This window comes from Elgaria multicarinata, chromosome 9 (assembly GCF_023053635.1).
Source record: "Elgaria multicarinata webbii isolate HBS135686 ecotype San Diego chromosome 9, rElgMul1.1.pri, whole genome shotgun sequence".
NCBI classification, from domain to species: domain Eukaryota; kingdom Metazoa; phylum Chordata; class Lepidosauria; order Squamata; family Anguidae; genus Elgaria; species Elgaria multicarinata.
The window spans coordinates 87241867-87269792 of NC_086179.1; the positions used below are offsets into that span (position 1 = coordinate 87241867).

Here is a 27926-nt window from a genome sequence, read left to right on the forward strand (position 1 = left end):
AAATCATTTTCAAAAGGCCTCCATTCATCATCTTCCTTTTTTTGCTAGAATGAGACTAACATTCAACCCAGCTCACCCCAAAAATGCTGGCTGCCGGACGGGTAATTAAAGTGCTGTGTGTTTCATTTCCTGTTTCTAACTACACCAAGCAGTGATTTCTTTTAGAAGTGAATTTTCTAACCCTTCCGATTAACTCTTTGGTGACTTTATGGGAGCTAGCGTAATCTAGTGCGTAAAAGAATCTCAGCTCAACCATCAACTTACTGCGTGACCTTGTGAAAATCAATTTATTAGGTGATTTGGGAAAATCATTTTCTATCAGTCTTCTTGCTATATGTAGCATCTTACTACCTGCAGCAATCCTGTAACAACCTTACAGGGTTGTTGTAATGACTACCGTGAGATGTATGTGGGCATAAAGCTCCTTGAGAATTTAGGGAAAGGGCTCTGTGAATATTAAATATTATTTCCTCCTATGCAGTCTTGCTTTATATTCCGCCCTAAAACTATTAGCTGAGGAAACAAAACATGGCTAGAAAGGAAAGAATTCACTCAAACTGTGCCTACAGCGCTAAGGCCAGCAAGGTTGGAAACATGCTGGATTATCACAGTTGCCCTCCTCCTACTTTCTCTTCCACATGCTGACCAAATGCATTGAGGAGAGGCATTGAGGGGAGGCAGGATTGCAGCCGCTGAGTCCACCCTGACTTACATGACTTTGGCCAAAGATGAGAATAGTTGGAGGTGTATCTGGTGTGCAGTCGCAATCAGGAACCTTATATCATAGAATCATATCATAGAATAGTAGAGTTGGAAGGAGCCTACAAGGTCATCAGGTCCAACCCCCTGCACAATGCAGGAATCAATGTACATGGGGTTCCCAGGTAGTCCCCCTTCCAGAAACTGACCAGGCCTAGACCCTCTTAGCTTCATCAAGGTTGCAGCCTCCCATGCCATCACACGAGATAAGCTGGATTGGTGTGACTGAGATTTCCAATCACAACTACAGACCCAACAGGTGAAAAAGCCCATTCTCACCTCTGGCCACATGTGCGGAGGTTGGGCAGGCAGGAACAACTGGCGTGATCCTGCTCCTTTTCCACATATTAGGTCACATGGAGCTGTCTGTGTGAAAGGACCCCCTTCAGATGTTGAACTGAACATGTGAATTTCAGGGTAGGACCCCTTGCCACACACATCTTCAGTGGTGGGAGGAGGGAATGAATAGGGCTCTCTCCAGAGGACAGCTTATTCCCTTCCCACTGCCTGAAAAGTACAGAGGCAGAACTGCAGTCCTGGGGGCCAAATTCAACCTTCCTGAGGATTCCCCAGACGGCCATGCCTCTTCCACTGGCCCCACCCATTTCACCCCAACTACTGATCCTTTGGTGGTTTCCCGGCTTTTGTGTAGTTTTTTCCCCTTTCTAAAAAAGGTTGAAATGCTTAGTTACTGGCAATAAGAACTTTAGGGTGCATGTTTGGACAGAAAAAAGTCCTACAACTCCCAGCATTCCCCAGTCGGCATGGCTAGGTAGGGAATGCAGGGAGTTGTAGGACTTTTTTCTGTCCAAACATGCATCAGATTGCACCCTTAAGGTTCAATATCCTGGGGTATTTTGCCCTCCCTTTTGGCCCACTCGCTTTTGCCTTTGACCCTGCCCACCACTGGAATGCAGCTCTCCCCCACCAAAGCTTCTGCAAAATGCAAAAAAGAGGTTCCACACCCCGGAGGGAAAGCAGAGTTCTAACAGAGCTGGCAGGAAGGGGCTTTACATAAATGCTTCTCCATCTCGAATGATTCCCTTCACATGGAAAACTTTCTATATAAGGCATTCCTTTGGATAGAGAAGAATTCAGTCCTGTAACTTCTCTCTCCCATCTGTAGTCTGAAGTGGTACAGCCCAGCCCTGAGTTTATACACTCCCACAGAGAGAATTAGATTTGAGACGTGGAAGGAGGACCTTCACTCTGGCTCCATCTAGACCGGGGAGTTTCCTACTTAGGGTTTATTTCCCACTGCCTCATGAATACCATTTTATTTTCACAGCCACCGGCCTACTGAACTGGTTGACTGTTTTTATACTTCCTGGAATTTTGACAACATTCTCCCTATTGTGTGTGTTTCATTTACCTGCTTATATTTTTAGTATGCTTTTTGTGGGCTAGCTTTAAATTTTAAGCCACTTTGAGCATTTCTTAAAACAGAAAGTCAGGGTGCAAAGGACTTTAAAAACAATAAATAAATAGGCTTGAAACTCATATCGCCACGGCCATAAACTGTCTGTGCCTCAACATCTGTGCTCTAAATTCAATGTGACATTCAGCCTACATACATGTAGGTCAATTCACCCACCCATAGAAGCCCCATCATCTCAGAGAAGGTACATGACAGCTACTTAACACTGAAGCTTTAGGACATTGGCCCTTTAGTAGGCAGCCAGACAGCATGGGCGGCAGAAACTACGGAGGCGTTCATGGAGCTGAAACTGGGCCAGTACATTGCAAGTGATGCCTCCTCCTCAGCTTGCAAATGTGTGCTGTGAGGTTATTCAAGATTTCAGTTTCTCATCTGAAAGAGATACTCTACTATGATAATGAAATAACCAACCCCACAAGAAGCACCCTCTTCCTGCAGAATCCTGGGATTTCCTTTCCAGGTCTCCTGTCCACACACTGATCCATCTTGATCCTGCTTAGCTTGTCAAATGAGAGAGGATCAAAACCCACAAGGAAGCTGACTAATGGAGATTCCATTAATTAAATTAAAAACCTCTTTGACTGCACAGAGCAAGACATTTAGAGCCGTAGCGAGACCTCAAATCCACAGATGCAATTTATTACCTGCACCAGGAGTTCCAACTTCCTGTCATCAAGAAGGTGTACTTGGCACCGGCGGCCCTCTGTCATCTATAAAAAGAAGAAAAAGAAGAAAGTTTCAGAGGACGCTTAACTCAAAAGCTTGGCAAACCCTCCATGCTGCTGTTAACATGCTGAAGCCACTGCCGCTTCACTGTCGCAGCAAAGGATTTCCCATTCAGTGTTTAGCTCACCCTGGCACTGGCAGAAAGAAAAAGGTTGGAAGGAGAAAATAAATAAATAAATCACCCCAACAGCTGTTGCTGAACGGCACACGCGGCCTCTGCGTTGACTCAGTCCTAAGAATGGGGATTGTTCCAGAGCGAGAAAAGAGTTCATGGAAGAGGCTGGGGACTCTGGCCTCATGAGAATACACATGGCATCCATACTATGGAGTGCTCATTGTTTCTGTGGTTGTACTAAAGCAAGCGCAAGAGAGCTAAGGGAGGATCTAGCACTGGAGTACTTCCAGAGCCACAGACAAGAGGGTACAAAAGTGAAGATACAGTAGGGGGGCAACGGTTGGCATTGTTGGGCCGCTGCCAAGGCCCAGACCTCAGCAGGCAGCTCACAGCTGACCACCAGAGCCTCTAGGCCCTGCTGCTGCTTCTCACCACTACCACCTGCTCACCCTCTCTATTCCAAAGGATGGGAGTGAGGAGAACGAGCAGCAGTCATCGCTATCTGCTCACTTGCCTGCTTTCCCCTCAGGATGACGGTGGGGATTGGGGCCAGAGGAGGAGAGAGAGTGAGTGAGTGAGTGAGTGAGTGATGGTGAGGAGGAGGAGCAGATCCTGCTGAAGGCATTGTGCCTTCAAGACTCGCATAAAATGGAGCTGGTATCTGGGCCTGAACCTCTAGGCGCTCTAATGATTTACTTTCACATGGCCAAGAATCGCATCCACCAAATGAGCTCTAAATACAAACAGTGCTCCAGATCCCAACTAAGTAGTCAATCCTGACTACATCTGTACCAGATATTTCACTTTGGCACTGTTTACTAAAACAGATCTTCACAGAAGTTATTATTTAGTTACTTAGCACATTTGTATCCTACTCTTTCTTCAAGGATCCCATTAGATAAGTGGTTAACAAACCAGCTACAACCTAAAAACAGCCCATGGGTTGCAGGGGATTGATTAACCGGGACAATCCACCTTTGCTGGGTTTGTACATTGTGATAAGCCACGACACCCACCAACTGAGGTTTGAAAATTCACAATGACCACTAGCACACACCACAACCCATCACTATATGAGGTGATACAGCCTGACAACAAATACATCATGTGACATTTGCTTTTTCGTTCCTTATGAATAACTTTGGATAAGAAATCATGACTTTTCATCTCTTCCGTTTCCCTAAAGTTCTGAAATATTGTAGCTGCCCACCTGAGGCACAGCAGTGAAAATGACAGACTGCCTAACAAGACATGATCTAGAGTAGTCTGTCCCAACCTGGCGCCCTCCAGAAGTGTTGGGGCATGGCTGGCTGAGGCACGTTAGGTATTGAAGCTCAATGTATCTGGAAAGCACCAGGTAAGGGAGGGATTATCTACAGCAATAGAACAAATTCCTAGCTTCCAGGCCAGTATATGAGCTCATGAAAGAACATGAGTGCTTCTTTCTATGCCCTACTGACAATAAAACACAACTGTTGTGTCTGTCCCAGAGTATTTTATTGCAATTTCGGAGTAATGATCCACTGCTCTCTTTTGATACAGAGCCTTCTCTGTATCTGACACTTTCAGAACCTCCTCTGTGTAACAACCCTTCAAGTCCTTGAAGAGTGCTATCATGTCTCCCCTCAGTCTTCTAAACATGCCGAGAGAAGAGAAGTCTGAGCGGAGAGATGATAGCACTCTTCAAGGACATGAAAGGTTGTCACACAGAGGAGGGCTGGGATCTCTTCTCTATCATTCCAGAATGCAGGGCACGGAATCATGGGCTCAAGTGACAGGAAGCCAGATTCTGGCTGGACATCAGGAAAAACTTCCTGACTGTTAGAGCAGTACGACAATGGAACCCATGACCTAGGGAGGTTGTGGGCTCTCCCACACTAGAGGCGTTCAAGAGGCAGCTGGACAGCCATCTGTAAGGGATGCCTGAAAGTGGATTCCTGCATTGAGCAGGGGATTGACTTGATAGCCTTAGAGGCCCCTTCCAACTCTACGTTCTGTGAACCAGTCCACCTTAATGGCTCAGTTGTGCTGGTGCCCTCAGATTTCCTCAAGGCACAAGTCAAGGAATCATCTCTGGCTTTTCTCACAATCAGATAAAAAGAAAGCAAAACTACTGCTCAGTGAAGAGAATCATTATGACATTATACAATTTGTTGGACATTAAACTAGTTCGACTATGGGGGTCCTGCAAAGTATTATATAAAGTACCTGAAAGCCTTCTATTAAAGTGTGGTATTATGAGATGAACACTTGAGGAAACAGCCCGTAAGGCAGAACCATTTTTGCTCGTGCAAGAAAAGCAGATCGTTTTAATCTCAAAAACAATTATGTGAAATTATCTCAGATGATTATAGCTCTTAAACTGAGGTTATGGACATAAACTGCCTTATGCCGAGCTAGGCTATTGGTTCATCGAGCCTCTTATTGTCTCCTCTGCTCTGACCACCACCACCAGCAGCTTCCCATAGGCTCAGGCAGAAGATATATGATAATGTTTTTTAACTGGTAACCCTGGAGATTGAACTCGAGCCCTTAGAAGTGACATGAATCACAGAATTGGCCTTGCGTGCTTGTTTATTCCTCACTAAATAGCAGCTCCAGGGGCGGAAGAAACCCAGCATAGGTCAGGGGAGGCAGTCTTGAAGCTGCTATTTGTCTCGGGGAGAAACTGCCATTAACGGCAATGGAAGCTTCCTTCCTGAAGCAAGAAGCAGCCGTGGGGAGCAGGTAGACAATCTGTGATGGGGGGCAAAGAGTTAGCCGCACTCCCAATCTGTATACTGCTCCTGCAGCTGTTATTTGGTCAAGCAAAAAGAAACACACAAGGGACAATCCACGTCACTATGCCTGCCCAGGCAGCAACGTGCCTTCAGTTCCGCCCTGATCTCATGTTCATAAACAGCCAAGAGCATGCTATAAACCAGCCTTCTCTGTGGAAGGCACCAGGCTGGGGAAGGCTAGTCTGCTGATTGCAGCACTTAAACAATAGACTCAATTCTCTCACTACACTCCAGAGCCCCACATTGGACCTACCACACAATGCAAGTCCCTAAATGTGAGGAATCATTCTTCTGCCTTGCTTTGGTGCCCCTACTTGCCATGATCCAATCCGTACGCGGCTCCACAGGCCCTGCCAATGCAGTACTGAGATGATCTTAGGAGTTCCTTGTTGCGCAGAGTAGATCTTAGGATTCAGTTCCTTCACACATTAGCTTCCTCACCCATGCACTGTTGGCAAAACAAATGCACAGGTTCTGCTTCGCAAGTGACAAGATAAATCCCCCCCAACTGCCAGACACTAAGACTTTCTCTCTTTAGGCAAAACATGATATGTGGTGTTCACCTTTTATTATTTGATGACTCTGAAACTTCTGAAAATCTATTCCACATTGTAGATTTGAAGTATAAGTGTATAAGTGTAGACAGAAATATAAGTGTATGTTCACCAATATTAGACAGGGTTTTTCTATATTTGTTACATGTGTTAGATATATCGTATCTATTTTATCTCCCGCTCTTTGGAGCTTAGAATGACATGTACATAGCATTCATTCACCCCAGCAGAAAGGAAATTCCTTTTAAAGGATGTTACTTGGCGACTCCCAGAACTTGGCCTCTTTGCATTAAGGAAGGATTTTCTAGTTATCTCTGACATCAACGTAAAGCTTTAAATCTCATTTACGGACTGCTGGCACAAATATTTACACAGTGGATTTCTCAGCTAAGGATCACACAGAAAAGATGGCAATTGTTTTGCACTGCTCCACAAACCATCTTCGCAGCTTAGTGCCTGGCCCATTCATCTTGTCTACAACTTCAAATATGAGCTAGAGGAATCCAAGAATCTGTCCCCAGTGCACCCTGAGCAATACAGAGTCTATGCTTAGCAAATCCCTGGCCACGGGTCCTCCTTCTACTAAATGATCCCTAGAGAGAATTATCTGCGGAAACTTTTGGATGCAGCACGCACAAAGGAAAGCGCTTTACAAAATAAACACCAACAGCTGCAAATAGATCTGCCCAATCCCCTCTCAACCAAGATGTCCTTTGAGAAGTCTGCTGGTTGAAATCATCAGCGCCATTAAAAATCTCAAATGCACAAAATGCAAATGCTGTTTACTGTGACAGCGCTATACATTTCCCCAGCACATTTTGCTAACCTGCAAAAGAAAGAGGTTCAGTCATGGTGCTATCTTTCATGCATATTAATTAGGGCCTATCCAAAATAGGGGGTGGAGGTTATGAAAATTCCTAGCTCCATTGAAATGTATGTTTGCCCATTCTAAGTTAGGCCAGGAAATATTGCTCTCACTCTGAACTGGCTTAATGACACTGTTATGTAGCCAATTCCGATCGACTTTACAACAACATGGCATCATTTCGCTTGCAACATGATTCCTGATGGCTTAGGATCATGTTACTAGGAGTAAAATTTTTATTGTTGTTTTAAAAAAGGTGATAAAGCAGCAGCTGAGAGGAGCAGCAAACATAAATGCATAATGAGTGTGAGAAACATTGTGGAGACTGCTTCCACGCTTTGGGAACATTCGGCAAATCCCTAATGTTTATACACTGTCTTCTCTAGATTATACACAAAATCAAATTTTGCCTTATGTATAAGTTGTGATTAGTTCCCCTAAATGCTGGAAAGTCAGGGAGAAAGTTGTAAAAGAAATAACTAATTCCCTGGTACAGATCTGCATCAGAAAGGCTGAAATTAAAAATAGTTTCATCACCCTCTGTTTCCATTCACAACTTATCCACTGGGCCAATTCCAATAGCTGAATGAAAAATCTTTCCCTAAAAGCTACCCAAATGACCAATGACCTTTTGCCATGCCAGGATGCAGCCGCACACAAAGGAACCTATCAATTAAGACAGAGTATGTAGCCAATGGGAATTATTCCAAAAGTCATGCTGAGGATGCCAAACACTGCATCAGAGCCGGCTCTTAGGGGACATAGTACAACCTTCTGAAACTTGGTGTCCTCCAGATGTGTTAGACTGCAACTCCCATCATCCCTAGCCTTCCCCACCTGGTGCCCTCCAGGATGGGAACAATGGGAGTTGCAATAAAGCACAACTGGAGGGCACCAAGTTGGGGAAGATTGGCACACAATCAGAAGGGACAGCAAGACAGCACAGTCAAAGTGTGTGACATGATTCCAAAAATACCCTTTTTAAGTCTTTCCCCAGCCAGGTAAAGTTACCATTTGCTCAGCCTCTGCTCTCCCTTCATCTTCAATATGGGGGCAATAATAGTGATCTATCTTACAGAATTCTTGTGAATATTAGTGAGATAATATGTGTGAAGTGCTTGGAATGCTTAAAGAGCGCAAAAGAAACTGATAATTAAATCAATTAAATTGATTATTAAATTTGTAATTTTGCATTGCTGCTGTTTTTATCTGGTTGAGCTTTTATATTGTATTTTATATTATGGTTTTATACTGTTGTTTTATACTTTGAATGATTTTAATTTTTGTGAACCGCCCAGAGAACTCCGGCTATTGGGCGGTATAGAAATGTAATTAATAAAATAAATAAATAAATAAATATCGCTCCAATCCTTTGCATGGAAAAAAGGATCTTCAAACTGTGGCACCCACAGGAAACTCAGTGTATCTTTAACAGTACAATCTTAGAAAAGTTTTCTCAGAAAGTCTCACAGTATTCAATGGGGCTTACTCCCTAGTGAGTGTGTTAAGAATTGCAGCATTAATTCTTATAACTAATTGGAAGAACAAGGCTATAAAATAAAGGACAATATCCCTTCCCCCACTTACTATTTTTGTTCATTCCCTTTTGGTAAAGGGAAAAGAACTTAGATGTTTAAGACCATTAGTCACAAAGATGCTTTGTGGTGCTTCCTCAGATCTGAGTCAAGGGCGTCTCAATCCTATTATACATGAACATAGAACATTGTTTTCTGTGGAATTTACTTCCAGCTGTAATTAGGAGATGTTAAGGTATGTGCTCCCCACACAACAAAAGGCCATGCACACTGAAAACTAGGATATCAAGACTAGAACCTCATCTACTTTTTTGCTTGCAGAGTTTTTAATCTGCCTCGCTTTAAAAGATACATGAATTGCATTCAACCACACAATTGCCTACTTGTACTCAGAAGGGGGAGTAGCTCACGAACAATTTCAGAACAGAATGAGCTGCTTGAGCAAAACTGGGCTTAGTTCAGGTTTTAAGCTCAAGTTTGAGCAATAGTTTGAGCCAAGTAAAGTTAAGAAGGCACTCTGTTTTGTAGTTTGCATATATCTGAGATACTCAGCACATAAGAGCCAAAGTTTCCTCTTAAATAAAATAGAAAACAGATCATTACAGAAAAAAAGAGAGCTGAAGGTCACTTTCATTCATCTAATAATCTTTCTTTCTTTCTCTCAAATATTTTATTCTCCTCAGAAGTTGATCCAGTAAAGCGATATCATCTAACCAGTTATATTCACAATGCAATTTATTAGTACCAGATCTGTTTAATTAGAAAACATTTGGCAGAAGGAAGCAAAATTATTAGAAATCAGATACCCCATAATGAAGAAACTTCCAGCTTTAAAGAATGAAGTCTTTGGCAAAAAGCAAATATGTGCTTTCCTAAAGTAAAGCTCAAAGAAAATGCAGTTTCCTCATAATCATTTCCTGTTTTCTCCCTACAATATCACTTTTTAGGCTTCTACCCTACTGAGGCATACAGATTTTCATTGGCAGTGCATTTTGAGGAATGAGCTGGAGGCTAATGATAATAGCACTCAACAGGATTTTAGATGAGACTTTAGCTAACACCGGAATCAAGTCCTAGGCATCCACCCTGAAACCAATGCCCAATTCTGATGTGAAAGCTATATTCTAGGAAGGGAAGTGCTAGAGAAAGACTGCACCATGTCTTGGGGCCTTGCTAGACCTACCTGGTAATCTGGTGGGGAGTAGGGGCGAGGCCGCGCTGCAGCTAGTGCGGGCCGTCGCTCCTAGCTAGTAACACACGACGGGGTAAGGGAAAGCCCCGTCGCGTCAGCCATTTTTTTAAAAAAATTAAAGGGCCATGTGCGCAGGAGTGCACCAACGAGAAGGTAAGGCTTTTTTTTAAAAAAAATAAAGGGTTCCCCGCTCCCCTTGCCCCCGATTTCCCCCCAATGTCTGATGCCCCCCGCTCGCCAATCCGCTCCCCCTGCTTGCCCGCTCGCTCGCCCGTCCGCTCACACACCCCCGCTCGCTCGTCCATTCGCCCCCCCCGTTCACCCCCCGCTTGCCCCCCCGGCCCCCATCTCTTCCCCGCTGCAATTCCCTCGCCCCCAGCCTGATGGGCACAGCGCTCCATAGGAGCGCTGTGCCCAGTGCGTGGCTTCTCCCAGCTACTCGCGAGTAAGCTGCAGAGCCAGGAAAAGCCGTGGAACCTGCTAGACTTTTTGCAGCCCCGGGCCAAAAGTGGATCCGGTTATCCCGGGTCAAGGGAGGGTTTAGCCCGGCCTGACCCTGGGATCCCCTGTGCATCAACTGCATCAACTAAACCCTCGTCTAGCAACGGCCTTGTTCTCCAGGTATGTTATATTTTTCTCTTGCCACTCTCCAGCCTTCCCATAAGCCACTGGGGGTGCTTGAGTCCAATAGGGCAACCCCTTTCTATTAGCCAGCTCAGGTGCTGACCGAGGGGCAATTCCCCCAAGTACTGTGGTGGGAAGATGTGAGTAGAGAAACACATTTCATTCATTATTTATTATTAACCTTTGTGTACCACTTTACTGTATTTGCTAAAAAGCCATCAACTCAGTTCAGGACAATGTAAAACCTTAAAACAATAAAAAAAGAACATTAAAAACAGCAAAACTTTAAAGCAATAAAACTAGATAATTTAAAAGGTTAATTTTTAAAAAAAGGGGGGGTTGATGCCCTTTCTAAAACAGCCAGGAGAGTGGGAGCCAAGTTCTGAGGGAGCGCATTCCAGTTTGGAAGAGACACAGGAAAAAGCCCTTTCATGGGTGCCTGACAAACCAGCCTCTGTGGCAATGATGCCTTCAAAAGGGCCTCTCTTACAGATCTTAATAAATGGGCAGGTTCATAATGAGACAGGCAGTCCCTTAGATCGGGGTGGGCAGAAAGTTGATTTCCAGATATTTTGGACTAACTCCCAGCATTCCTGACAGAGGCTTCTGGGAGTTGAAGTCCAAAACTTCTGGAGATCTACCTCCCTCCCAACCCTGCCTGCCATAGGTAACTAGGTCCTAATCCATTTAGCACTTAAAAGGTTAAAACAAACACCTTGAATTAAGCCCAGAAAGCAATTAGCAACCAGTGCATTTCTACACACACTTCCCACATTCCTCTCAATAGGTCAGAATAGCACCCCAACAATCTTCTGAAGTAAGCTGGGCTGAGAAATAGCAACTTAGGCCTTAGCTAGAACTAAGGTTTATCCTTGGATCGTCCCAGGGTCAAACCTGTTCATCTAAGTGACACATAGGGGATCCAGAGATCAGGCAGAGACAACCCTGGGATGCTCCTGGTATAAACCTTAGGTCTAGCTAAGGCCTCAGATAGCAAGGCTGGGGGAGCCCTTTCAGTGGTGGCTTCTCACCCTTGGAATGCCCTCCCCAGAGAGGCCTATTCGCCCCCGCCCCATTACTATCATTTAGGTACCAGGCCAAAGTATCTCTGTTTCCCCAGGCTTTTAGGAACTACTGTTAACATTTATAACTTAGACCATTTTGATTTTACTCTCTATTATAATGGACCACAGCTCTTTTAGTTTACTGTATTAGTCTGTTAGTAATAGTAGTAGTAGCAGCAGCAATTTTTATTTCTTAGTACCTTATTAGCTGCCCTGGGAACATAAATTTATGTCGAAGGTTTGGGCTATAAATTAATTATGTAAGTAAACAAATAACATAAATATATCCAAAAAAGCTTCACAATGGAAGGTCCAACATTTTTCCTTGGTACTGCTCAGCTCACTTTCCAAAGCTCCATAACAGCATAGTTAAATTGGCACTAGCGTCTGTGTTGCAATCACATTACTGCGCAAACCACATCTCATTGGCTCAGACTTCCCAATGGGAAGATGGTGGCATAGATTAGCCTCAGATGTGTATATATATGCAGAACCATAGTCATGATATTGACACCCCAGCCTGGAATTTTCAGCTTCAGCAATATTACACGTACATTGCTAGCTAGAGCACTTCTGCGGGGTTAACAGCATCAATGCATGCAAGCATTCATTACGAAATGTTGGCATCTCAAGTATATTATTGTAGCTTCTAGCACTAGTGGTATACATGAACCCTGCAATTTGAGGATCTCTGTCTTGAAAGGTCTTGTTCCCATTTATTTATTTATTTTAAAAAACAAAAGATTAACCTGAGACCTTCTCCCTTTGAATGTTCTGGCTGTCAAGCCATATAATGGCTGCTGAGCTGTTTTGCATCACACACAGCTTTTTAAAGTACATGGAAGTATTGTTTTAAAAGAGCCAGACCTCTCTTGTCCTTTTTTAATACTTACCTTATGTTTGTTTGAAATGAAGAAGCAATCTCCATTATTTGTAATATATTTCAAAAGGTCCTCTTCCAGAAAGAAAACAGGTTGTGTTGTCTAAGGGCCTAGCTGCTCGTCATGTGGGAGATCTATGTTTGGGCCAAGTATGCAGATGCCCAGTTTACTCTTTCCCAAGGAGCCTAGGGAAATGAATTCGTTGGCCATTTGTAGAAGTGGTTATCATAGATACAGCTCTGGTAGAAGTTGCAAAATTAAAACCCTTGGTGGGATAAGAAAGGCTAAATGTTGAAGTATATCTGCTACCTTAACTATTTTTCAAGCAAGAGCCACTTTGGCTTTAGGAAAAATCGTCAAAGGCACGTAGGGGAGTTTTCTGGGCTCTGGGGAGGCCTCTTGTCTCTCTCCCACTGCCCCCTAGTGAAGTGGCAACAGTGCACCAGGCCTCTCCTCTCATTCCCTACTACATCATTAAAGCAAAGCCTCCGTTACCAAGTCACTAAGCAGGCAAATACTGACAGGTTCATGATCCTTGGACTGGGGTGAATCTTCGGCTATTGGGCAGTATAAAAATGCAATAAATAAATAAATCTTTTTCTCATCACTGAGAGTGTTTTGCTTTGCTGCAAAGTCTCCCCACACAGGTTTACATAGCACTCTCTCACCCTCTCTTGCAGGCATTCAATTTCCCCTCCGACTCCAGTTGCTGAGCAGTGCACACTGCAGCTGGCCAATTGGATTGCTCTTTGCCGCCTATAGCTAATTGGCTGATTGCCCCTACGTTCTCCTTTCCCCTTTCCATCCGCCCCCCACCAGCCTTACTGCTGACAAGTGGAAGGTCTCCAGACTCTCCATCCCTCAAGCCCCCAACATAGCTCAGGACCACAATTCCTAATGGAACACTACAATTAGTATCTGAGACCTTCCTCTGAGGGCCACCTCCAGAGAGCTTTGACTATTGGGCGGTATAGAAATGAAATTAATAACAACAATAATAATAACAGCAACATGGTACCCCAGATCACAGCAGCTGGCTTGCAGCTAAAGAAGACAAAGCTGGAGAGCACCTGCAGAGAGTGAGCAGCTAGTGCAAAAAGAGTGTGTGGATGAGAGAGACACACACACACACCTGAGGTGACTGGCAGCCCTCAATGGCCCTGGCCTTGCAGCGAAGAACACTACAGTATACATTCATGTCACCACAAGTATGCCACAAAACATGGCTTCTAGGTGGTAAAAGATCCCCGGCATGCACATAACATCAACATCCCAATCCTACACCGAATTAGGTATACCTAAGGCGACTGCAGTCAATGGGGTTAGTTGAGCTAATTCTGTGTTCAGTAGGGCTGTTATAAGCATTTAGTATGTGAGGCTCAGTGTTACGTCAAGTTGTGGGTCTCCACTGCACTCCTTCAGTAGCAGCCAAAAAACGTGTGGAGAATTGCAACATGATGGCCAAGCTCCATGAGGTAAATGTTTCTAATCCAGGCCTGCAGAAACTTGTGACTCCACGAACCAAACGGACCATCAGCCATGAATGGTGTTCTGCCAGAAGCTGGAGAACTTCCCCCACACCTGTGCCATTTGCAGTCCTAGGCAAACAGCACAAATGAGTTTATTGAGCGCATAATAGGTTGGCCTGGTGATTGGCCACATAGGAAAGCCATTTTTGGTATGAGGTGCTCAGATTCATGAAGCCCTCACCAAAGCATATGTTCCAGTACCAACAAATCTGGATTGTGGAGTTTTCAGGGTGCAAATCTCTTGGGTGTGGCCGCTTGAAACATTGCAAGAAAAAAGGAAGGCATTTAATTGAATAAACAGACCTAATTCCTTTAATTAAAGGAGCATGCTGCCCCCTTGCCTACATTCCATTGACCTGACTATTCACAACAAGCCTGGATTTGGCACATTGGTTAAGCTTGAGCTTAGCTTTAAAAGAAATGCCTAAGGCTGTCCCTTTAAAGTTATTAGGCTTGTGCTTTCACCAGATCAGACTCTCTACCACCCACCCAGATGCTGCAGACTGTTCTTATGGTGTGGTCTGGAAGGTGTTTGTTTTTTCTAGCTGATATCTCTACTTTGAGAAGCAAGAGGCCTAAGCCCATTTAATGCAAAGCTGCGCATTCTTCTGTACATCTGGCTCTTGAAGATACATTTACAGAGAAATGTAGTGCTTTTGGCAGGGAGGAGGGGGAACATGAGATTTATTTTAAGATGACTGTGTTTGAGCATCTTTCAAAAATTGTTCACGTTTTGGAAGCTGAGCTTTTTAAAAACAACAACGTTATCTTTATTATTATTCTGGTACAGCCAATGAGCAAATTCACAAAATAAAAAAATGAATCTGCAACTACACCTGTTCCAGAACACTCCAAATTTACGCCAGTTTTCCTCATGTTTTGACCAATTTACTTTGAAATCAGGGTCTCTTTGTAAACTACTCTCTCACACAGCACTACTTTCCTTACTTACAGTAACTTTAGAATAATGCCCTTCTCTTCTACACAGTCTGCATTACCAATACGCCTGCGGACTTTGCTGTACCCATACCTAGAAAGATGGAAGACTTTACTGCTGAAGTTAACATTAGAGTAAGGACTATTCTTTGAGAAATTAGGTATCTTCTATATTTTCTTCTCAGCAAGGAGGACCCAGAAGCAAGGTTCGAATGCAAACAGTGCTTCACTTTATTTTCAAACTCCTATTTAAATTTTTTATCACTTCGTTGTTCTATTCATGTTTCTCTTCCCCTCTCCCTCTTTTGCCCCCTTCTCCAACAGAGTCCTTTCTCCCACAGAAGGCAAACGTTTTAACAACTCAAAACAAGGAAGTGCCTATAATTGTAACGATGCAACTAAGTGCAACTTTAATCAAGTGTTAGGATTCTTATCACATCCTCCAGGAGCCCATAGCATCCTCAAATAAGCAGCTCCACTTATTCCTATTTCCAATTGATAGATTGGCTATACTGGACAGTGGAAGCTATATGTTTAGATGTGTTGATCAATGTGCTAGCTTCTTGCCTCCTTCACAGGATCACAAGCCTAGGTCTGGAAGGAACCCAGAGAGAGAACTAGTTGAAGCACTGTGTTCCAGTCCAAGTTGCAACAACTTGTTCAAAGGCCATGAGTTGAAGCACATTCACATTACACTAATTTATTTATTTGCTTATTATGGGAATTCCTACTCCTTCCTTCAAAGCATGTCCTAGAGCAACTAGTTCCTGCAGCCTTCATATAAATGCACTGTTCTGATTATATTACACCACAAGTTGCCAAAGGCCAATTTCTTCGCCGTTTGGCCAACAGTGTTTACACATATGGTTTACTATAACGATTAAGGAGGAGAAATAAAAATATTAACATTGCATGACAGCAAAATGCTCCCAGAGAAGTCGTACATATAAAATGATTAATGTATATGTTATACTGTAAATGCTAAACAGTCAAAGTACTTAAGGAGTCAGTGGCAAAATAATTTACTGAAATTACTAATTTTATTTCTTCTAATTGCTCACTGTTCATACCACATATATCAACTCAGATCCCTAATTAACCTTTTCCTGCCTTAATCGTATCTTTCTCTCTCACACACACAAACATATGTGCTCTCTCTTTCACACAGTAAAGATTGCTACTGATATTATCACCTTGTGGTTGGTGTGGCTAAAGTAAATGTTTGTGAGTGGATGACAGTGGTAAGAAAGCTCTTCCTATCTACAAGGGCTCTAATAGAACGCAGGAGCAATGGAAGTACCTCAGCCACAAATACTTGCTTGGTTAAAATACTGCTTTTTTAAAAGTAGAAAGCTCAAAAGAGAGGCAAACCTCAAACTACAAGGAAAAAGACAAAGAAAATGGACTCCTCCCACATTTGGCAGTGAGTGAATGTTACTAGTCTATTCCAAATATGTTTGTTGACTACAACATAAGTATGAGCCCAAACCTAGCCCCAATGCTTGTTGATATTCCTTGTATTCAATGAATATACCTTTACTCTGACCCCAAAAGACTCATGGTAATGTCCAGATGTATAGAAGGGCTTCTGGACTCTTCTTTCCAGAAACCGTCTCCTGAATTGACAAGCACTCCACCTCAAAACCAGGGGCAGCTTTGGAAACAGCCTTCAATGCAACCACGCCCAATACTTGAAATCTCATGTGAATGAACATACTTCAGGAATACGTATGTGATCTAAGCAACATTTCAGTTTCACATGTTGACAATAATGTGTAGCATTTATATAATACTTTTGTTAGATTCATATATATAATAACTTATAGATATACACGATTCCTCTGACAATCTGTGGCTCAAAACTCCCCGCCATCTAGACTGGATGACACTCCCCTGAAAGTGCAGGTCTATATCTGTGGGGTATTCTTGGAACCTGCTTTGCTACTTGATCCCCAGGTAGGGCTTTTTATAAATTCCAGTACAAACTGACATGATTCACCCCTCCCAGATTATTATGTGGGTTGGAACTTAAGTTATCCACCAGCTTTCACACTTCCCAAACTTTCTGACACAGTTCTCAGAACAAAAAATGAATCAAAATGCATTTTTAAAATGTATATTTTTAAAGAGAAAAATACATTTCAAAAAGCATCTTTTGAGAGAAAACACATTAAAAACATATATTTAAAACTGATTTCTGTGTGGATTTTTTTTAAAATGCAGATTAATACAGAAAGAGATCTATTAGTGAACATGGGTAAAAGTGATATGGACCAGTAATAGTCTGATATGTCCATCCCTATGCTCAGGTGGTATCTGGAGCCAGGAGTGCCTTTTTTTATCTTCACTTGGCATTCAAGCAGGATTTCTTTTCTAAGCAATAGGGATCAAACAACTGTAATATGTCCTGGAACTGAATGGATTCTTGCAATGTGCTGCACATGGAAGGCCTCTCTTTAAGGAGTGCCCAGAAAATGCAGCTGGCCCAGAATTTGGCAGCTAGGCTAATGATTGCCATCACCCAAAGAGACCACAGAACACTGGTTCTCAAAGAAGTAATTGTGATGGCTCTATGCGACCCCCAAGTTCAGAATAATGTTCCATGTCAGCAAATACCAGTTGCTGGAGAGCAACTATTGCCTTCATGTTTCCATGTGGTTGGCCACTGTGGGAAACAGGATACTGGAACAGATGGACCACTGGTTCTTCTTATGTTCTTCTTAGGTTACCAGTTTTTTTCTGGGCCCAACTCAAAGTATTGTTTATATAGATATAGATTAGGTCCCACGTACTTATTTATTTATTTATTACATTTTTATACCGCCCAATAGCTGGAGCTCTCTGGGCGGTTCACAAAAAGTACTTGAAGGAATGCCTCATGCCAATGGCTAAATTAGATGTGAAAACAAAGATGCATAAATACATTTCTATTACATTTTACAGATAGATGCATGGTGATCTGGATCAGGACTGCAGTGTGGGGGAGGGAGGTGAAACTTTCCCCACATACATATACACCATGTTCATATTGAACCCATCTTCTTCAGATGCTATTTCTCTGGCTGGAAAAAATGGACCAATATACATTCACACATCTCAATTTTCACATTCACACTTTTCGTTGTCTCCACAGTAGCTTTTCCACAGTGGTACCCTTCCTTTGGAACTTCCTGTTATGGAAGCCCTCCTAGTCAGTTCATTCCAAAGTTTTAGGGCACAATCCTATGCTTGTTTAGACAGAAAAAAGACCATACTACCAGAGGAATAGTAGGACTTTTTTCAGTCTAAACATGCACAGGATTGCACCTGTAGAAACTTAGGGCACGGCTAGACGAGGGGGGTGGAGGGGGATGATCGCGAGATCATCCCCCTCAGTCTAAACATGGCGCACAACGTCCCAGGAGGAAGAGGACGTCGCACCCGCCATTTTTTTTAAAGGAACAGGAGCTGGAGCGCACTAGCGCTCCAGTGCAAAAGTTAGTGGGGGGGGTTGTGTTTTTTTTTAAAAAGCTTCAATCCCGCTGCCCCCCCCAACCCCATTGGGCATGGAGCACTTACAGAGCTCTGTGTCCAGTTCCCGGCTCCTCGTGTTTACTCGCAACGAGCTGGGACTATACCGGGATGGCTGCCCACACGTCTCGCGGTCTCGAGATCATCCCAGGACAGTGAGGGAAAAAACCCAAAATGTGTAGGGCAATATTCCGGAGAAATGGAGGGATCATCCCTCCCTGCTCCCGGGATCCCCTGTGCGTCATGTGGACGCACAGGGACGATCGCAGGACAATCCCTGGGATAGCGCCCCATCTAGACATGCCCCTAGTTAGAAGGTCAAACTTTGTATTCAGGAAGGTAAATTTGGGTCACTGAGAGGCAACGTGTTTAATTTTGTTGTTGTTCTTTTTCTGCTTCTTATTTCTGGTGGTTTTACAGTGTTATGTTTTTATTGTATTTTTAATTTTTTGTGTGGGTTTTTGTTTTAAAAAATCATGGGCTGGTTCCAGAACCATCATGACTCGTAACATGATACATGGATGTTAGATGTAAATACATACACCTGGTCTGGATTACAAAAGGAATAAAACTAAAAACAAAGAATTGCTGGCAGCACTGTGGCTGCCACCCAATATATTATCTGAGTGGGATAATATATTGCACAGAAACAACACAGCATGGGAAATCAGGCTTTATTTTAAACATCTGGAAAGGTCCACAAAAGGAGGCCTACTGATGCTAAATAGTTTCTGTAGGGACAGGTGCACAGTACTTTATTGTGTATCTGTTTCTCTTTCATTTCAAAATCGAGTTTCGCTAGAGGATGACAAACATGGCAAGACATGAAAAGATGTCCTCGCTCAGTTATGTTTTAAAGGGCTAACATGTGCTGATGCTATAGGATGAAATGGTTGTTTGGTTTGCAGATTTAGGGAGCCCAATTGAAAATGCTGCCACAAAGATTTTTGACTGCTGGGTTTTGTGCTGATTCTGATTCTCTGTGCTTGTCATGACAGTTTTGTATAGCTGCCACAGCCTATTCAAATGCACATTGAAACATCACGTCTGGATGACTTTTTCTTTTGCTATTTGACAGCAGCTCCTGACTACGTAATTGCTAAATATTTCAAGTGAATTGGATACATAAAAAAAGCTGTGGTGACCGAATATTCTCCACGTTTTATTTTGGGTCAGAAGGTAGGGAATGCTATGACACAGATCTCTCTCTCACACACACACACACACACACACCGCCAAAATCCCACTTTGTGCAAATATTCACCTTATTTTATCCTGCATAGCATCATTTCTCATCGCCCCCCACTCCCAACCCCAGGCGGCTAGTGCTTCTTCCATCCTGGATTAGTTGTGTGAGTGGCCCTCTCAATCAGATACCACACATTGGGCTGGTTCATATGTTATGATAAGCCATTTTAAGAATAAGCCACCATGGGTTGATAATTCTACCGCCAACCCACAATAGTGCCAACAGATGATCAGCCTCTCCCACCTACTCCCTGCAGCTATCCTAGAGCCCTTTCCTTCACAACTCCTCTATATTCCTATTGTGATGAGATTCTTTCCCTTGCCACCCTTTCTTGCTTTGCAAAGCACCTGTGTTGACACTTCAGAGTGTAGGGAGGGGTCTTACCTTACTTTTTAGGAAGAAGTGGCTGGGCTTTTTATTTATTTTCTTTCTGTATCACTTTTTAAAAAATCTTCCTTGGCTGCTAATCACATCCCATTCCTCTTCCTTGCACAGCTATGCATGTAAGCATGATTGACTTACATCTTTTTTTAACCATTCCACATGGCCCGGGGCGGGGGGGGGGAGGTCAGCATGAAAAACAGAGCGGGGAAAGCTTAAATCTCCCCTTTCCAAATCTCCATGGTCCCAAATGGGGGTTACACGTGTAAGTCGACCATGCATACTTATATAGCTGTGCTAACTTGGCTTACAACGGGATAATGTTGGTCGCTGTCATGTGAAACGCCAAGCTGGAGCAGGAATGAGGTGGAGGTGGAGATGCAGGGGGCGCTGCAAGGAGCAAGCAAGGCTTTTCACTGCTCTCACTGAACCCTTCTGTAGCCCTTTCAAACAAGCAACGTAGAACCCACTCTGCTGACATCAAAACAATCTACTCTGGAAATAAGCCACCCTGAACAACCCAGTAACAAGCCATGAGTTTGTTACTGGGGGGGAAGCCACCATGCAGAAACTGTGCTGGGTTCGGACATCATGACAAGTCACCATGGATGATAACCCATGGTGGCTTGTCATAGTGTGTAAACCAAGTCAATGAATGGGATGATGTCACAGTGCCACATAGCCAATCACATCTGCCTTCACAGCATTGTCACTGCAAATAAACAAACAAACGTTTTCACAGAGAATACTGAAAATCTGTGAAAAGGAAAGGTGATTTTTGGCACTGTCAATAATGTTTTTGGGGAAAAACATTGCAAAGTTCAGACTAAGCTCTAATACTAGCCACATCAACAGTCAAGTCAGATCACTCAAGAAACCAAAAGAAAATGTTGTTTATTAAGGCTGGATATATTTGATCTAGTTGTTGTTGGGGTTTTTAAACTCTTAAAAGAAGAAACATCTAAATCTGTCTGTTTTGCCAGCACACTGTTATCAGTTATCACAACTGTAGGGAATGGGTTGGATTCAGATTTAGTCATATGTAGAGTAGACCCATTAAAATCAATGGGACATCAATTAGTCATGATTAACTTATGGCTCATTTATTTCAATGTATTACTAAACCTGGATACAACCCAATAAGGACATATATAGTGTCTGATTCGGCTTAGACTTTTTAAGTGAACAGACTATTTCAACTATCAACACACTCCCTTTCGAATGCTAGGCATAAACTATAGTTAACAAAAATACTAAACGTTACTCAGTAGAACATTTTGAAAACCTGATTAATTTTTTAAAAATCCAATTTAAATTTTTTAAAAATCTATTTTTTATTTTAATTTTTAAGCCATCATAGATGTTTACCCCCCTTGGTATATGGAACCCCCTCTACTACTCCCTCACCCCTACAGACTCAGCAATAAACATGACTTAGTCACCACCTCAGAAGCCTGTGAAGTGCTCTCATGCTTTGCGAGTGAGCTCCCCACTCCCCATGCAAGCTCAAATAACGTCTGTTCATGCTGTCTGATGCAATAACCTCAAGCACACCCCAGTCTAGCTTTGTCAAACCTGGTGCCCTCCAGATGTTTTGGACTACAAGTCTCAGCATTAGTGGAATGGAATTCACGATGGAATTCACTACAAGATATGGTGATGGCCACCAATTTGGATGGCTGGAAAAAGGGGTTAGATAAATTCCTGGACGAGAAGGCTATCAATGGCTACTAGTCCTGATAGCTATGTGCTGCCTCCAGTATCAGACGCAGTAGGCCTATATACACCAGATGCTGTGGAATATGGGTGGGAAGATGCTGATGCACCCACATCCTGCTTGTGGGCTCCTCGTCAACAGCTGATTGGCCATTGTGTGAACCGATTGCTGGACTAGATGGATCCTTGGTCTGATCCAGCAAGGCTCTTCTTATGTTCTTAGCATTTCTGACTGCTGAGACATGCTAGCACAAGCTGATGGGCATTGAAGTCCAAAACATCTGGAGGTCATCAAGATGGGAAAGGCATGGGTTGAACGAGAGAATTGGTTGTCATGTTGTCAAGGACAGAAGCAACATACCTGGATTACAGGCCTGGGATGAAGGTTTGGATAGGATCAAGCTTTGGGAAAACCCACACCTACAGTTCAGGAGGTGAACAAACAGGACTGTGTAAGATTCAGGGAAGACCACAGGCTCAGGAAGAGGGTTAACAACCAGGGCAGGATGGGATAGAAGCAAACAAGGAATGAAACCGGATGATTCATGAATAAAAACACAGGAAAGCACAGCCAAGAAGCTCCAGACATGAGTGTTGGAGAGGTTGCCAACAATCTCTTCCTGCTTCCTTTTAGAGAGGTTCCTATGATGCTGAGGCCAAGTTAGGTGAGCTTCACTGAAAACCAGCTTGGAAAGGCTGAAAAAGGCTTGCTAACTGATGCTAAGTACACTGATGACAACAAACTCCATGTTTTTAAACATTCTCCGCCAGTAGCCTAATACATCCATGATCATGCTCTGGTACCTCCCAGCTACTGGAACCACTTGTTCTACAAATGCCTGTTAGGTCTCGCACGGCAAAGCCCACAGGATCAATAGGGTGCAGTTGTCTGATTCAATCTCTAAACAGAGGTTATAGACCAAAGCCTCAGTGCCATTATCAGGTTGAAAACTAGACTAGCAAATGGTGTCCAACTGTATGCACACTTGGGAATATGCTTCTAAAGAAGGGTTTTTGTGCAGGAACAGAACAGATCACAGATTTAAGTCTCTTTGGCACCCTGCCTTCCCTAAAGGAGGAATTATTAATTTTACCAGCAAAGGATCTGCATCCTCCCACTTGGCTTTTAGTTAGTAAGGGTGCAATCCTATGGCATGTGTCCTGGGTATTCGTAAGCCTCCGATCTCAGAAGCTTATGAGCATCCAGTATAGAGTGGGAGGCACCCTGCACCTTGTGCTTTAGCTGTCTAGCGGAGGCTTCAGGAAGAGGCAGGGAAGGACACTGGGGATGGCTCGTATTCCCACATTCCCAGTCTCCTCCGCTCCCTGCCCTTGGGAATGCCCCCTTTCATCCCCTACGAGTGTTTGTGAGTTCAGAGCAGCAGCCAGCATGGTTCTCTCTAGGCTAGCTGTGAGGGGGTGGGGGAGAGGGCAGGGAACATGATTTCCTGATTTGGAGCCAGAAAACCAAAATATCCTATGTCTCCAGATGCTGCCTAGGGAGCCTAGGGAGCATAAGATTGCTCTCTGAGTTAATTAGGAAGTTTGTTCCAAATCGCATTGAAATCAGTTGGACTTAGGCATGTTTTCCCCAGTATGCGCCCCTTCTTTCCCCCTTTGAAATCCCCAGTTTCATACTCATGTTCTAGGTACTGTAATGATCTATATATCTATTTGAGAAATCTAAGCCAGGCTTGGGTAATTTTTAGCTCACTTATTGCAGTTACAGAGAAATGAAGTATCAAATTAAAGCTCAGAACTGAAAAATAAGTGGGTTGTGTTCCTCCCCCACATGCCACATTTCTTTCATAAAAGAAAAAAGTGGGGCTGCAATGTTTAAGCAATTAATAGTTTATTAATCAATTAAACTTTTAATTAACTAAACAGTTGCCCCCAACATATCAAGCAGAAGGATTCTTTAAAATATTATTTTTAAGCCAAATACTTATAAAAATGGAAGTGGGGCAGGTGGCTACCAGGAGGAGGGCCTTCTCTGCTGTGGCACCCTGGCTGTGGAATGAGCTCCCTAAGGAGGTTCGCCTGGCACCTACACTATATTCTTTTAAATGCCAGGTGAAGACCTTTTTATTCTCTCAGGCTTTTGCTAGACATACCAGTAAATCCGCGACGGACGATGGGAGACCCCGCAATGCAAGTATTGTGGGATGTCGCCCTCGTTTACATGTAAAGCGAGGTGACCTCACAAAGAGAGCCGTCGCACCTGCCATTTTTTTTTAACTTTTAAAGGGGACGACGCGCACGAATGATCATGCGCAAAGGTAAGTGGTTTTTTTTAAATATAATTGGGGTTCCCCGCTCCCCCCACCCTGCCCCCGATGGGTGCAGTGCTCCTGAGGAACACTGCGCCCCATGTGTGGTTCCTGGCTCCTTGCGAGTTATCGTGCGGAGCCAGGAAAAGCCACAAAAACGGGCCACGTGCTCACGGTCTCAGGCTCAGCCCGGCTATATCCCGGAGCCAGGGAGGGTTGATCCCTGCCTGAGCCTGGGATCCCCTGTGCGTCATCTGGACGCACAGGGACGATCCCGGCTATCACCCCGGGATATACCCTGGTCTAGCAAAGGCCTCAGTATTTTAACAGTCTATACATTAATTTTAACTTCGCTGTTTAAAATTTGTATTTTAAATTTGTATTTCTGCACTGCGGCTGATTTTATCCTGGTTGTGCTTTTATATTGTAATTTATATTACGTTTTAATCCTGTTGTTTTATACGTTGGATGGTTTTAATTTTTGTGAATCGCCCAGACAGCTTCGGCTATTGGGCGGTATAGAAATGCAATAAATAAATAAATAAATAAATAAATATGATAGATGGCAAATGCCATCTTGAAAGAGGAATGGGCCTTTTCACATAAGAGGAGATGCTTCTTCTAAGATGATGCCTCCTATAACACACACATGCCTCATCTAAAACAAAAGAAGTACGTTCCTTGATTTAGAACTATTGTTTTTACTCACATGCAGTATAACTAAATGTAATCAATTGAATAATTTAAACTGACATGATTTCTTTAATGAGATGATAGTCCTGGGGGTGGGGTAAGAACCCCTGAGGAAAATGCAGGCTGCTGTTTTTTAAAAAAAACTTCTGCAGCATTCTGGCTTTGGTCAACTGAAATGAGTCTTTCATTGTGATTAATTCAGCTGCTGAGGGTATTTTGAATTGTTTATGAACATTCCAACTGCCCAGAAGTTAAAAATCTGGCTGCAGTTGGGTGGGCTACATAGCTGAATACTCTTTCATTTAAAAAACAACAACAAATCTTTCTGCATGCACACAGAAAAAACAATATGTCAGAGAAAAGTAGGATGAGCCCTTATCATTGAAATGCTAGCTTCCTATGTCCTGGGAGATGTGTCCCCTCCCACAACAAGGGAGAAGCATTCAGACATGGCAGCCTGTTGCCCTCCAGATTTGTTCAACTGCAAGTCCCAGAATCCCCCAGCCAGGAAGGCTGAAACATGGAATCCTACTCTTCACCTGCAACCTCAAATGATGACAGTCCAGGAAAAGCTCTGTCAATTATGATGATGCTATAAACTGATATTTACTTAACATGCAGTTGGCAACTAAATGGTTGCAAATGCTAATGATGAGTAAGTATCATTGCTCCTCACTACTGTGGTTTGTGAAAATTTGTAAAGAGTAACAGTCTTACACTTTCGGGGATCGTGGAGCCTAGTATATGGAGCAGGATGTTCACACAGTAGGCTATTTACAGAGTCCACACATTACAAAAGTGTGAAAAGTTACACTGAGTGGTTAGAAATACAGCACCCTTGCAGGGCTTTGTAGAAAAACAATGTTATTACAGTTGACTACACTACAGAGAAATAACGACATTGCCCTAGAGAAAAACCATTTTGTAAACCATAAAAAGTATTTTAAAACGAGTTCTCAGAGTTCATAGGTTCAGCAATACGGCACACACTGCCCTACACAGGGGTTTCTATAGCATAGGACATTGTCCTTCCAGCTGTAGATTGTGAACAAATTGATAGTGATGCCACAAAGCTAAAACAACATGGAACCACAAGAACAGTTCCTTGATTGATATTTATCAATCCTACCACCATTGTTATTCTCAATGAGCTACTAAGGGCCAAGTCACACTTTACTTGGCAAGCATGACTGCAGCTGCAAACAGCATGAAATGGAGATGCATATTTGGATTCATACAAGGACACGTGCTGGACACATGCAGACAAGTCCTGATTTCCCATGGCTGCCTGGTACATGCCCACTCCATGGCCATGTCTTTGCCAATGCATACATACACATCTGTCCCATTTTGCAAGTTATACCATTCAAATAACATCAGACGATTTTTGTTCTATCTCTAATTAAAATAGAAACAACAACTAGATAGACATCCTGTGCATGTTTTGTGAGTAAATTTTTTAAATTGCTTAATGAGCGGAATACTGATATAAATCAAGAGGATTATGAACAATTTACTATTTACCTTTAGAGTTTGTAACCTTAGAGAATGATTATTTTGGACTACAGCTTCCACAAAGCCTGACCATTAAGCCATTCTCGCTGGGGCCTATGGGTGTTGTAGTCAAAACATCTGGAGGACACCAGATTGCCTATCCGTGCCCTACAGCAGTATACTTCCAAGATCACCTACCAGTGATCCAAATAATAGCATACCTAATATTCTCTTCTGTAGGGCACAAAGCAACATCCTTACCAGATATTCATTATTGTATGTTACATTTTAAGATCATGTATTCTATGTGAGAACGTCATGACCCACAGTAGTGAAATGCCCTGCATGTCAGATACAACAAACACTCATGTGCCACGGACTTCTATTGTGTCCATCTAGCTTGCCTAAATGTCCAGCTAAGACTAATCTCTGAACGAATGTAGTTCTCCAAGGCCTCCGTGCAAAACAATCATCTTCCCAAATCCAAGCATGCCATTTTTAATAGGGTGTCCATTCCCCATCCCCTTCGCCCACAACTCCAAGGTCACGAGCACTGGTCTTTCCCAGCCTTGCAACTTGAGATGCCATGGATTGAACTTGGGACCTTCTGCATGCAAAGTATGTTCTCTGCCATTGAGGCTGAGGCCCCTTGTCAACTCTGGGCTCTGCCCACCCTTGTTTTTGAAACTTTGATTCAGGTACCATAAGGGTGGCTTTCCAAACCAATTGGAAATAAATCCTAACCAATTACTGTTGAACCCACTTGACAGGGTCAGTTTACAGCAACGCAGTTGTACACATGACGAAGAGGGTAAAAACATTTTGGAAACTTAGTCTGAATAGCATTAGCTGAGATACACTAATGGTATTGCTCTTCAACACAAGAATGTATGATCTGCAGCATATTTTTTCTGGAACGGGTAACTTGTGCCAGAAAAGGTTAGGACAAGCAGCTACAAACTGCCCTTCTCTGTCCAAAATAAGAAACAATATTGCGTGGGTCAGCAGTGGTGGGTTCAATTAGTGTGAAGTCAGCTTTTCATACAGCAGCCGGCCAGTTGGGCCCTTTGCCATCCCCACAATACAGGAAAAATAACCGTCCCTGCACCTCAGCACCCCTTTTGGTCCTGGGTTGAGGAAACCAACACTGGCATAAAAATTTGAACCGGTACATTTCATGAGACACACTGAGGACGTCCGGGATGCTACTCACTGTGAATCCAAATTAAACCTGATGCAGCTAATGGTGTTACACCCCTTTTGATGCTGCCAAAGGTGGAGCCCAGACAGGTTCAGCAGTTTCAGATCAGCCTTGTCACTTTTCAGATCACAGCAATATGAACCATGAAGTGGACTACACAAGGCTCATATCTGCACACAACCTCTTATATTCACACACAAGTACCCCTCTTTTTGTTTTTAAAATAAGGTATTTGGATTTTTCTACCACACAGTTAGAGGGGGGGTAGCCCTGCGTTGAGTGTTGCTGGATCGCTCTCTTGTCTCCATGTGTATTATTAAACTGCTGCCAGTGCTATTAATAGAAACAATTGTCTCTCTTGGAAATGTTGCATTAGACACTCCAAGCTACTTTTCTGCATTTCCCACTCAGCAG

General features: G+C 43.2%; 1 protein-coding gene across 4 annotated transcripts in view; it reads right to left on the reverse strand.

Annotated features, from left to right (window-relative positions):
* The window catches only part of FRMD4A (FERM domain containing 4A), a 486837-nt gene that overhangs the window by 164656 nt on the left and 294255 nt on the right, over positions 1 to 27926 (reverse strand). For all 4 annotated transcript variants that reach the window (XM_063134285.1, XM_063134286.1, XM_063134283.1 and 1 more), the window contains exon 2: positions 2842 to 2907. In XM_063134285.1, the coding sequence (XP_062990355.1) occupies positions 2842 to 2907 (66 nt within the window). The remainder of the gene's footprint in view (positions 1 to 2841; positions 2908 to 27926) is intronic.